At 40.6% G+C, this 13,484-nt stretch overlaps 1 protein-coding gene across 1 annotated transcript in view; it reads left to right on the plus strand.

The window, feature by feature from the left end:
* Positions 1–12,551: 12,551 nt before the first annotated feature.
* LOC308634101 (uncharacterized protein) overlaps positions 12,552–13,484 on the plus strand; it is a gene marked incomplete at both ends in the record, with an annotated part of 74,520 nt that continues 73,587 nt past the window's right edge. The window contains one exon of the mRNA XM_081267659.1: positions 12,552–12,730. Coding sequence (XP_081123785.1) covers positions 12,552–12,730 — 179 coding nt within the window. The remainder of the gene's footprint in view (positions 12,731–13,484) is intronic.

Below are 13,484 nucleotides of genomic sequence, written 5' to 3' on the forward strand. Positions count from 1 at the left end.
AAGTACTCCTCTAAAGTTCTTTTACTCAAAGTTACCATTCATTTTCACTTTAGCAAATCTAAACGTAACTTCATTCACCACATTTTACATTTATATACTGAACAATGAAACATATCCATTTTTAATTCCAAGGATTCCCAAACTACTTAAAAAGGGCATAGACTCGATGTATATTAGCAGCTCTGCAAAATGACTTCTCTTTCACAACCACACCTGGAGGTATGGACAGCCCTCCATGCCAAACAAAAAATGTTAGTACAACTAAGACAATATCAGTACAGAGTGCAAAAATAAGAACAGCCTAATTGAAAATGGGGAGGAACAAGTACCCAGAACAGCCTGTTCTTAAGTGGACACAATCTGGTATGATCAGAGAAAATAACAAATTCTCAGTGTTCTCCTCGGGAGTCAGAAAAAGGTAACATAAGTCCAACATTCTGGTTTTTCAGGTGATGGCTTTCTGTCTCCTGTGACATAGAGAGCTAAAATAGAGGCCCCTGAGAACAAGAGAGAACTTGACAACTGCTTGAGCACCCATGTACTGCAGACAAACCACACGAGGAATAGTAGGTTATTCATTTGTGACAGGTCACAGCTCTCTGCTTGAAAGGCTCAGAGAATTTGAATTTTCAGAAAGGATGGAGAGGTCATGAAATATCTAGCTGAGATTATTAGTGAAGGTTTTCCCCTGCATGAAGCCACTCTGAGAGAGAATATCCAAAAAGAAATTCTTAGTCACAGGTATACCAGTATAAGGACCACTACAGGATGAGTCAGAAGACACAGCAGGTATTGTACAAAAACCTGACAGATTTAAAATAGACATATTAGTATTTGTGTTAAGAGATGAGCAAGAGTGACAAAAACATTTCCATCTTAAAATTACAAAAAATATTACTAACAATGAAAGAAATGAATGACTTTGAAATTGTAATATCAGGAATAAATTGATAAAAAATTCAAATAATCATTAAATTTGTGGCTCTCGATCTTCTTTTTTTCCCCCACCTGCAATGATAATGGAACCCAGGGCACCCACCACTGAGAATAGTCCCAGGTCTTATTTTTAGTTTCTTTATTTTGAGACAGGTTCTCAATAATTTTCCCAGGACACTTGTACTTTGGACTTTTCCTGCCTCAGCCTGGGTAATCCCTAGAATTTCATGAATGCACCACTGCACACAGCTTAACAACCTTTTTTAATTTTTTTTTTTTTTAGTTTTAGATGGCCATAATACCTTTATTTTATTTATATGTGGTGCTGAGGATGAAACTCAGGGCCTCACATGTGCTAGGCAAGCACTCTACCACAACCCCAGTCCCTTATCAATCTTAATTAAGGGAAAAATAAGGCAAGTGAAACTACAATAGTAGTAAAAAGAAAGAAATAACCACAAGTCTGGAAGAGGTTTCTGAATGTTTTCGTTAATGTCTTACACATAATATTGAATTTTCCTTTTACATAATCATACATACATAGAAAGTAATTGCCTCCACTTCAGTCCCCAGTACTACTCCTTTTCCTGCTCTCCTCCTATCCCCTTTCCCATGCTTCTAATCTACTGGCCTTCCTTCAATTTATTTGAAGTGCTTTTAAACTACTGGTATCTTCAAATCAAGTGGAAATGTATGTCAATTCATGCATTCACAAAACACACACTATTAATTAAAAGTGTAATCAAATAAAATGCTTTTGATTGTTTTGAGAAAAAATAGATGTTTGAGCAAGAAAGTGTCAGAGTCTAGGTGAGGTTTTCTCCAAATCAGCATATTCCAGTTTCACAGAGTATTTGGGAAACAGTGACCACCAGTGAAGAGGTTGCTAGTACCCACAGACTGATTGCAGCAAGCTTCATAATCCTGGGCCCCAGCAGTCACCAGGAACGAGGGACTTGCAACACTGACAAGTAGTCTGGGAGGGTAAGGCCAGAACCTGTAGGCATGAAGCAGGTGAATATGAGAGCAGGACCATGTAGAGCAGATGCCATCTACTCTGAGTAAGGAGGGTACCTGACCCCTGACCTTGGGGCCACTAAGGTAAAATTCACACACTTTGAGCTCCCATTGCTTTCTGCAGTGAACTGCCTCATAGTACTGAGAGGAGTAATGGGGTTTGGAAACCCTGTCAGTTTGTTCTTACCAATTTGATTTGTGTTAGCAACCTCTTTGTGGTAATGTTTATAAAATTTCAGAGTCAAAGCACATGCCATGCAAAGGATTCATATTTATATGAATATGCAGAGATGATTTTTATTTCCAGCCATTTTCATTTATTTCTAATGCTTAATTCAGACTTGCTTCTCCTTTAGATGACTATTCTTCTAGGGAGTTTCATCCTTCTGCTGGTTCTGATTCTTATCTTTCTTCTGCATGAAATATTTCATTGAGTAAATCTCATAGTGCAGGCTTTCTGGTTATATGAATTATTTTATATTTAGCATGGAAGGTTTTTATTTCCTTTTCAATTCTGAAGGACAATTTATGCTGGATTTGTTAATTTTGGTTGGTATGTATGATTCCAAGCACTCCCTGCTTTTAGGGTTTGAACTGTGAAGTCATTTGAAACTCTAATTTGCAAAACCACTTGGGATATTTGCACTGCCCTCAAAACATGACTTCCTTTTTCATCCTGAGACTTTCAAAATCCTAAGATTAATCTGTATATTAGGTATTTTTATTATAATGTGTATTGGAGAGGATCTTTATTAATCCTGTTTGTTTGATGTTCAAAGAGGTTCTGTATTTGGATTTTCATCTCATTCTTAAATGTTTGAAAATTTATTGATATTTATTGAAAAATGCTTCCCATATTTATTGAGAGTCCAGCCACAGGATAACTTCAGTCCTCAGCACAGAGTTCCAAGATGGGCGTGGCTCTTGAAGCTGCATGTGCCCACTCCTGTCTCTGTTGCATAGGGTTGCTTGGCAACCTTTCTTCATTTATTAGCTGCTACCTGAGTATTGAGTGGCTCAGCCACAACTAGGTACCTGGTGGGACTAAGTTGTTTATTCTGTGACTGAGAAAAATGTCTTGAAAAGCCCCAGAATACAAGGCTGGGGCCTGTGAGGCCTGGTCATGGCCTCTAATTTCGTCAGAACCGAGAGCTCATTCATGAGGAGCCTGTGGAAAATGGGCCTTCGCTATAAAGCGAACACCAGGATCCACAGAGCGGTGCTAGAGGGAGATGTAGACAAAGTGAAACACATCTTGACTCATGGAGAAGCTGGCGTTGACGACCGAGATAAAAAAAACAGGTAATAATGTCCAGAGGACTAGGCAACCTAGGGACAGGGTGCTGACCAGGGAAGGCTCCACCTTTCCCACTGGGCCAGGGCGGGCGGAGGGAAAAGAGGTCAACTCTCCTTTTACCAGGTGCTTGACTTTCTTGTGCTCACAGGCTCCTCAACTCCTGGGATCTATAGACCTTGGAGACATCTCCCATCCAGGAGGTCTTATTGAGCAGCCAAACAAAACGTTAGCCTGCTTCCTATATTTTGTATTTTGATGCCTTCATCTATCACAATGATTCTTACCCTTGTTATCTCACATTTCTTGAGTATTATGGTTATTTAACATCTTTACTGTTGACAATATTCTTTGTTTTACTGTTGACAATATTCTTTGTCTTCAAGACCTGAGAGTCTGTCTTTAAAGTGGTCTCATTTATTGGTGACGTTTTCCACTTAATTTTTAATTTGATTGTCTGAATCTTTCCAGAATTTCTCTTTGGTCCTTTTTCAGAATATCTATCTCTTTCTTGAAATCATCTTTTACCTCCTGTATTTTTAAAATCCTTACATCTTCTTTTAGTTCACTGAACATTTTAACTATGAACTTTCTAAATTCTCAATATTTTCTGACTGTGGTGTCAATGGGATCAGTTGTTGAAGTGTTGTGGGTTGTTTGGGGTGGTAGGTTTACATGCTTTTTCATATTATTTCTGTGTGTACCCAACTTCTGAGAGGATGATTACCTTTACTATTGTTTTTTTTTTTTTTTTGTACCAAGGAGTGAACCCAGGAGCTTAACCAGTGAGCCTCATCCCCAGTCCATTTATTTATTTTTTATTTTGAGACAGAGTCTCCCTAAGTTGCCTAGCACCTCACAGTGTTGCTCAGGTTGGCCTTGAACTCATGGTCCTTCTGAAAAAACCTCCTGAGCTCCTGGGATTACAGCCATGAGGTTCCAAACCTGGTTATTACTTATACTTTTAAACAAGAGACAATTTAGTGAGCTTCTTTGAGTAAGTTCCCTGGGCTGGGTGAATATCCAGGTATTGGTACTCCCACCCATTCAACATGTTCACCTTTATTCCCAAACTCAGCATCACTGAAAGAAGATACTAAACCTTAGTACCTTCAGAGCAAACTTCACGCACTAATAAACCTTAGGTCAAGTGGGACTTGATGAAAAAATTTTCAACTCTTCTCATATTCTGGGTATAAAATTGTGGTAACACTCTGGAGTAGGTTGGGAAATGAGTTATTACAGATAGTAAAATTACTGTCACATTATGTAGGACATGAAAAGAAGAGTAGAGATTAAATGGAAAGAAAGAAAGAAAGAAGAGAGAGAGAGAGAGAGACAAAATAGAAATGAATAATACAAGCCAAGTTAAAAAGAAAAGATGGCTGGAGGAATTTGTGTTAGTAGCAGATAATGGTAGAGGGGAAAGTGGGACTAAGAGGAGCAAGTGTACATATGACCTAGGAGAACAAAAATAGAATGGTTTCCAGTGAATCTTTAAAACATTACAAGAATATAATCAAATATTGATGAGGGTGTAATTTGATAAAAGATGAACATGTATTGATTTAAAATAAAAAGTAGCATGTAAGATCAAAATTAATATTAGTGCTGTATGTAACAATCCAGGCCAAAGTGGAAAAATTTCTTATTGAGTCTTGATTGTTTGGATTTCACCAGAATTGGAGACCTTTAGAAAATGCCCACCAATCTTCAGCTTTACATCTATGTTTCTCTGGGTGTGGCAGTACTGGAAAAAGAACTGGGAGGTTCATCTTCCAAGACCTCCACCAACTTCAGGGTGGAAGGGCCCAGTGCTGAGACAGATGGTGGAGCTTCCAGAGGCTCTTGACTATGCTGGCCGCTCAGGTGCTGGCCATCATGCAGTGGGCGGGGGTTTCTTGATCCTGTGCAGTCAGCAAGCACCTAACCTGGTCGGCCAGTCCAGCCACAGGATAACTTCAGTCCTCAGCACAGAGTTCCAAGATGGGCATGGCTCTTGAAGCTGCATGTGCCCACTCCTGTCTCTGTTGCATAGGGTTGCTTGGCAACCTTTCTTCATTTATTAGCTGCTACCTGAGTATTGAGTGGCTCAGCCACAACTAGGTACCTGGTGGGACTAAGTTGTTTATTCTGTGACTGAGAAAAATGTCTTGAAAAGCCCCAGAATACAAGGCTGGGGCCTGTGAGGCCTGGTCATGGCCTCTAATTTCGTCAGAACCGAGAGCTCATTCATGAGGAGCCTGTGGAAAATGGGCCTTCGCTATAAAGCGAACACCAGGATCCACAGAGCGGTGCTAGAGGGAGATGTAGACAAAGTGAAACACATCTTGACTCATGGAGAAGCTGGCGTTGACGACCGAGATAAAAAAAACAGGTAATAATGTCCAGAGGACTAGGCATCCTAGGGACAGGGTGCTGACCAGGGAAGGCTCCACCTTTCCCACTGGGCCAGGGCGGGCGGAGGGAAAAGAGGTCAACTCTCCTTTTACCAGGTGCTTGACTTTCTTGTGCTCACAGGCTCCTCAACTCCTGGGATCTATAGACCTTGGAGACATCTCCCATCCAGGAGGTCTTATTGAGCAGCCAAACAAAACGTTAGCCTGCTTCCTATATTTTGTATTTTGATGCCTTCATCTATCACAATGATTCTTACCCTTGTTATCTCACATTTCTTGAGTATTATGGTTATTTAACATCTTTACTGTTGACAATATTCTTTGTTTTACTGTTGACAATATTCTTTGTCTTCAAGACCTGAGAGTCTGTCTTTAAAGTGGTCTCATTTATTGGTGACGTTTTCCACTTAATTTTTAATTTGATTGTCTGAATCTTTCCAGAATTTCTCTTTGGTCCTTTTTCAGAATATCTATCTCTTTCTTGAAATCATCTTTTACCTCCTGTATTTTTAAAATCCTTACATCTTCTTTTAGTTCACTGAACATTTTAACTATGAACTTTCTAAATTCTCAATATTTTCTGACTGTGGTGTCAATGGGATCAGTTGTTGAAGTGTTGTGGGTTGTTTGGGGTGGTAGGTTTACATGCTTTTTCATATTATTTCTGTGTGTACCCAACTTCTGAGAGGATGATTACCTTTACTATTGTTTTTTTTTTTTTTTTGTACCAAGGAGTGAACCCAGGAGCTTAACCAGTGAGCCTCATCCCCAGTCCATTTATTTATTTTTTATTTTGAGACAGAGTCTCCCTAAGTTGCCTAGCACCTCACAGTGTTGCTCAGGTTGGCCTTGAACTCATGGTCCTTCTGAAAAAACCTCCTGAGCTCCTGGGATTACAGCCATGAGGTTCCAAACCTGGTTATTACTTATACTTTTAAACAAGAGACAATTTAGTGAGCTTCTTTGAGTAAGTTCCCTGGGCTGGGTGAATATCCAGGTATTGGTACTCCCACCCATTCAACATGTTCACCTTTATTCCCAAACTCAGCATCACTGAAAGAAGATACTAAACCTTAGTACCTTCAGAGCAAACTTCACGCACTAATAAACCTTAGGTCAAGTGGGACTTGATGAAAAAATTTTCAACTCTTCTCATATTCTGGGTATAAAATTGTGGTAACACTCTGGAGTAGGTTGGGAAATGAGTTATTACAGATAGTAAAATTACTGTCACATTATGTAGGACATGAAAAGAAGAGTAGAGATTAAATGGAAAGAAAGAAAGAAAGAAGAGAGAGAGAGAGAGAGACAAAATAGAAATGAATAATACAAGCCAAGTTAAAAAGAAAAGATGGCTGGAGGAATTTGTGTTAGTAGCAGATAATGGTAGAGGGGAAAGTGGGACTAAGAGGAGCAAGTGTACATATGACCTAGGAGAACAAAAATAGAATGGTTTCCAGTGAATCTTTAAAACATTACAAGAATATAATCAAATATTGATGAGGGTGTAATTTGATAAAAGATGAACATGTATTGATTTAAAATAAAAAGTAGCATGTAAGATCAAAATTAATATTAGTGCTGTATGTAACAATCCAGGCCAAAGTGGAAAAATTTCTTATTGAGTCTTGATTGTTTGGATTTCACCAGAATTGGAGACCTTTAGAAAATGCCCACCAATCTTCAGCTTTACATCTATGTTTCTCTGGGTGTGGCAGTACTGGAAAAAGAACTGGGAGGTTCATCTTCCAAGACCTCCACCAACTTCAGGGTGGAAGGGCCCAGTGCTGAGACAGATGGTGGAGCTTCCAGAGGCTCTTGACTATGCTGGCCGCTCAGGTGCTGGCCATCATGCAGTGGGCGGGGGTTTCTTGATCCTGTGCAGTCAGCAAGCACCTAACCTGGTCGGCCAGTCCAGCCACAGGATAACTTCAGTCCTCAGCACAGAGTTCCAAGATGGGCATGGCTCTTGAAGCTGCATGTGCCCACTCCTGTCTCTGTTGCATAGGGTTGCTTGGCAACCTTTCTTCATTTATTAGCTGCTACCTGAGTATTGAGTGGCTCAGCCACAACTAGGTACCTGGTGGGACTAAGTTGTTTATTCTGTGACTGAGAAAAATGTCTTGAAAAGCCCCAGAATACAAGGCTGGGGCCTGTGAGGCCTGGTCATGGCCTCTAATTTCGTCAGAACCGAGAGCTCATTCATGAGGAGCCTGTGGAAAATGGGCCTTCGCTATAAAGCGAACACCAGGATCCACAGAGCGGTGCTAGAGGGAGATGTAGACAAAGTGAAACACATCTTGACTCATGGAGAAGCTGGCGTTGACGACCGAGATAAAAAAAACAGGTAATAATGTCCAGAGGACTAGGCATCCTAGGGACAGGGTGCTGACCAGGGAAGGCTCCACCTTTCCCACTGGGCCAGGGCGGGCGGAGGGAAAAGAGGTCAACTCTCCTTTTACCAGGTGCTTGACTTTCTTGTGCTCACAGGCTCCTCAACTCCTGGGATCTATAGACCTTGGAGACATCTCCCATCCAGGAGGTCTTATTGAGCAGCCAAACAAAACGTTAGCCTGCTTCCTATATTTTGTATTTTGATGCCTTCATCTATCACAATGATTCTTACCCTTGTTATCTCACATTTCTTGAGTATTATGGTTATTTAACATCTTTACTGTTGACAATATTCTTTGTTTTACTGTTGACAATATTCTTTGTCTTCAAGACCTGAGAGTCTGTCTTTAAAGTGGTCTCATTTATTGGTGACGTTTTCCACTTAATTTTTAATTTGATTGTCTGAATCTTTCCAGAATTTCTCTTTGGTCCTTTTTCAGAATATCTATCTCTTTCTTGAAATCATCTTTTACCTCCTGTATTTTTAAAATCCTTACATCTTCTTTTAGTTCACTGAACATTTTAACTATGAACTTTCTAAATTCTCAATATTTTCTGACTGTGGTGTCAATGGGATCAGTTGTTGAAGTGTTGTGGGTTGTTTGGGGTGGTAGGTTTACATGCTTTTTCATATTATTTCTGTGTGTACCCAACTTCTGAGAGGATGATTACCTTTACTATTGTTTTTTTTTTTTTTTTTGTACCAAGGAGTGAACCCAGGAGCTTAACCAGTGAGCCTCATCCCCAGTCCATTTATTTATTTTTTATTTTGAGACAGAGTCTCCCTAAGTTGCCTAGCACCTCACAGTGTTGCTCAGGTTGGCCTTGAACTCATGGTCCTTCTGAAAAAACCTCCTGAGCTCCTGGGATTACAGCCATGAGGTTCCAAACCTGGTTATTACTTATACTTTTAAACAAGAGACAATTTAGTGAGCTTCTTTGAGTAAGTTCCCTGGGCTGGGTGAATATCCAGGTATTGGTACTCCCACCCATTCAACATGTTCACCTTTATTCCCAAACTCAGCATCACTGAAAGAAGATACTAAACCTTAGTACCTTCAGAGCAAACTTCACGCACTAATAAACCTTAGGTCAAGTGGGACTTGATGAAAAAATTTTCAACTCTTCTCATATTCTGGGTATAAAATTGTGGTAACACTCTGGAGTAGGTTGGGAAATGAGTTATTACAGATAGTAAAATTACTGTCACATTATGTAGGACATGAAAAGAAGAGTAGAGATTAAATGGAAAGAAAGAAAGAAAGAAGAGAGAGAGAGAGAGAGACAAAATAGAAATGAATAATACAAGCCAAGTTAAAAAGAAAAGATGGCTGGAGGAATTTGTGTTAGTAGCAGATAATGGTAGAGGGGAAAGTGGGACTAAGAGGAGCAAGTGTACATATGACCTAGGAGAACAAAAATAGAATGGTTTCCAGTGAATCTTTAAAACATTACAAGAATATAATCAAATATTGATGAGGGTGTAATTTGATAAAAGATGAACATGTATTGATTTAAAATAAAAAGTAGCATGTAAGATCAAAATTAATATTAGTGCTGTATGTAACAATCCAGGCCAAAGTGGAAAAATTTCTTATTGAGTCTTGATTGTTTGGATTTCACCAGAATTGGAGACCTTTAGAAAATGCCCACCAATCTTCAGCTTTACATCTATGTTTCTCTGGGTGTGGCAGTACTGGAAAAAGAACTGGGAGGTTCATCTTCCAAGACCTCCACCAACTTCAGGGTGGAAGGGCCCAGTGCTGAGACAGATGGTGGAGCTTCCAGAGGCTCTTGACTATGCTGGCCGCTCAGGTGCTGGCCATCATGCAGTGGGCGGGGGTTTCTTGATCCTGTGCAGTCAGCAAGCACCTAACCTGGTCGGCCAGTCCAGCCACAGGATAACTTCAGTCCTCAGCACAGAGTTCCAAGATGGGCATGGCTCTTGAAGCTGCATGTGCCCACTCCTGTCTCTGTTGCATAGGGTTGCTTGGCAACCTTTCTTCATTTATTAGCTGCTACCTGAGTATTGAGTGGCTCAGCCACAACTAGGTACCTGGTGGGACTAAGTTGTTTATTCTGTGACTGAGAAAAATGTCTTGAAAAGCCCCAGAATACAAGGCTGGGGCCTGTGAGGCCTGGTCATGGCCTCTAATTTCGTCAGAACCGAGAGCTCATTCATGAGGAGCCTGTGGAAAATGGGCCTTCGCTATAAAGCGAACACCAGGATCCACAGAGCGGTGCTAGAGGGAGATGTAGACAAAGTGAAACACATCTTGACTCATGGAGAAGCTGGCGTTGACGACCGAGATAAAAAAAACAGGTAATAATGTCCAGAGGACTAGGCATCCTAGGGACAGGGTGCTGACCAGGGAAGGCTCCACCTTTCCCACTGGGCCAGGGCGGGCGGAGGGAAAAGAGGTCAACTCTCCTTTTACCAGGTGCTTGACTTTCTTGTGCTCACAGGCTCCTCAACTCCTGGGATCTATAGACCTTGGAGACATCTCCCATCCAGGAGGTCTTATTGAGCAGCCAAACAAAACGTTAGCCTGCTTCCTATATTTTGTATTTTGATGCCTTCATCTATCACAATGATTCTTACCCTTGTTATCTCACATTTCTTGAGTATTATGGTTATTTAACATCTTTACTGTTGACAATATTCTTTGTTTTACTGTTGACAATATTCTTTGTCTTCAAGACCTGAGAGTCTGTCTTTAAAGTGGTCTCATTTATTGGTGACGTTTTCCACTTAATTTTTAATTTGATTGTCTGAATCTTTCCAGAATTTCTCTTTGGTCCTTTTTCAGAATATCTATCTCTTTCTTGAAATCATCTTTTACCTCCTGTATTTTTAAAATCCTTACATCTTCTTTTAGTTCACTGAACATTTTAACTATGAACTTTCTAAATTCTCAATATTTTCTGACTGTGGTGTCAATGGGATCAGTTGTTGAAGTGTTGTGGGTTGTTTGGGGTGGTAGGTTTACATGCTTTTTCATATTATTTCTGTGTGTACCCAACTTCTGAGAGGATGATTACCTTTACTATTGTTTTTTTTTTTTTTGTACCAAGGAGTGAACCCAGGAGCTTAACCAGTGAGCCTCATCCCCAGTCCATTTATTTATTTTTTATTTTGAGACAGAGTCTCCCTAAGTTGCCTAGCACCTCACAGTGTTGCTCAGGTTGGCCTTGAACTCATGGTCCTTCTGAAAAAACCTCCTGAGCTCCTGGGATTACAGCCATGAGGTTCCAAACCTGGTTATTACTTATACTTTTAAACAAGAGACAATTTAGTGAGCTTCTTTGAGTAAGTTCCCTGGGCTGGGTGAATATCCAGGTATTGGTACTCCCACCCATTCAACATGTTCACCTTTATTCCCAAACTCAGCATCACTGAAAGAAGATACTAAACCTTAGTACCTTCAGAGCAAACTTCACGCACTAATAAACCTTAGGTCAAGTGGGACTTGATGAAAAAATTTTCAACTCTTCTCATATTCTGGGTATAAAATTGTGGTAACACTCTGGAGTAGGTTGGGAAATGAGTTATTACAGATAGTAAAATTACTGTCACATTATGTAGGACATGAAAAGAAGAGTAGAGATTAAATGGAAAGAAAGAAAGAAAGAAGAGAGAGAGAGAGAGAGACAAAATAGAAATGAATAATACAAGCCAAGTTAAAAAGAAAAGATGGCTGGAGGAATTTGTGTTAGTAGCAGATAATGGTAGAGGGGAAAGTGGGACTAAGAGGAGCAAGTGTACATATGACCTAGGAGAACAAAAATAGAATGGTTTCCAGTGAATCTTTAAAACATTACAAGAATATAATCAAATATTGATGAGGGTGTAATTTGATAAAAGATGAACATGTATTGATTTAAAATAAAAAGTAGCATGTAAGATCAAAATTAATATTAGTGCTGTATGTAACAATCCAGGCCAAAGTGGAAAAATTTCTTATTGAGTCTTGATTGTTTGGATTTCACCAGAATTGGAGACCTTTAGAAAATGCCCACCAATCTTCAGCTTTACATCTATGTTTCTCTGGGTGTGGCAGTACTGGAAAAAGAACTGGGAGGTTCATCTTCCAAGACCTCCACCAACTTCAGGGTGGAAGGGCCCAGTGCTGAGACAGATGGTGGAGCTTCCAGAGGCTCTTGACTATGCTGGCCGCTCAGGTGCTGGCCATCATGCAGTGGGCGGGGGTTTCTTGATCCTGTGCAGTCAGCAAGCACCTAACCTGGTCGGCCAGTCCAGCCACAGGATAACTTCAGTCCTCAGCACAGAGTTCCAAGATGGGCATGGCTCTTGAAGCTGCATGTGCCCACTCCTGTCTCTGTTGCATAGGGTTGCTTGGCAACCTTTCTTCATTTATTAGCTGCTACCTGAGTATTGAGTGGCTCAGCCACAACTAGGTACCTGGTGGGACTAAGTTGTTTATTCTGTGACTGAGAAAAATGTCTTGAAAAGCCCCAGAATACAAGGCTGGGGCCTGTGAGGCCTGGTCATGGCCTCTAATTTCGTCAGAACCGAGAGCTCATTCATGAGGAGCCTGTGGAAAATGGGCCTTCGCTATAAAGCGAACACCAGGATCCACAGAGCGGTGCTAGAGGGAGATGTAGACAAAGTGAAACACATCTTGACTCATGGAGAAGCTGGCGTTGACGACCGAGATAAAAAAAACAGGTAATAATGTCCAGAGGACTAGGCATCCTAGGGACAGGGTGCTGACCAGGGAAGGCTCCACCTTTCCCACTGGGCCAGGGCGGGCGGAGGGAAAAGAGGTCAACTCTCCTTTTACCAGGTGCTTGACTTTCTTGTGCTCACAGGCTCCTCAACTCCTGGGATCTATAGACCTTGGAGACATCTCCCATCCAGGAGGTCTTATTGAGCAGCCAAACAAAACAGTTAGCCTGCTTCCCAGCCACTTAAAATTCATCCTATAGAACACTTGACTGACTATTTAAAAGTGATTTAAATCCACAAAAATTTGTACCAGCACTTTGTTTTAAAGTACACATTTTTTAAAAATGTTATGTACATTGTAGAAAAGTGCAGCATGAGACAAAACATTTCCCATAATATAGCAACTTAAGGGCAAAAATAATTGTTTGAACACAATCTGGAATCCATTTGCATCAGTGTATATGCATATGTATATATGTTCTCTACTGATGACCCTTACAAGGACATTTTGAAATGGCAAGATGGCTCCTGTCTCTGTTGGGCAGGTTGCTTGGTTACCATTCTTCATTTGTTAGCTGCTACCTGAGTATTGAGTGGTAGCAGTGTTTTGTTTCTAATGTTATTTCACACTAGCATATTTAGGGGTGCCAATTTCAGTCTTCAAAGGATTTTCCTTATTTCTTGGGTGGTCCACTTGTACCCATCCATCAACTTCTGAAGGCTCACTCAGTGTGGTTTTAAGCAGCCAACCATC

The sequence above is a fragment of the Spermophilus citellus genome, assembly GCF_964194105.1.
Source record: "Spermophilus citellus genome assembly, chromosome: 15".
NCBI lineage: Eukaryota > Metazoa > Chordata > Mammalia > Rodentia > Sciuridae > Spermophilus > Spermophilus citellus.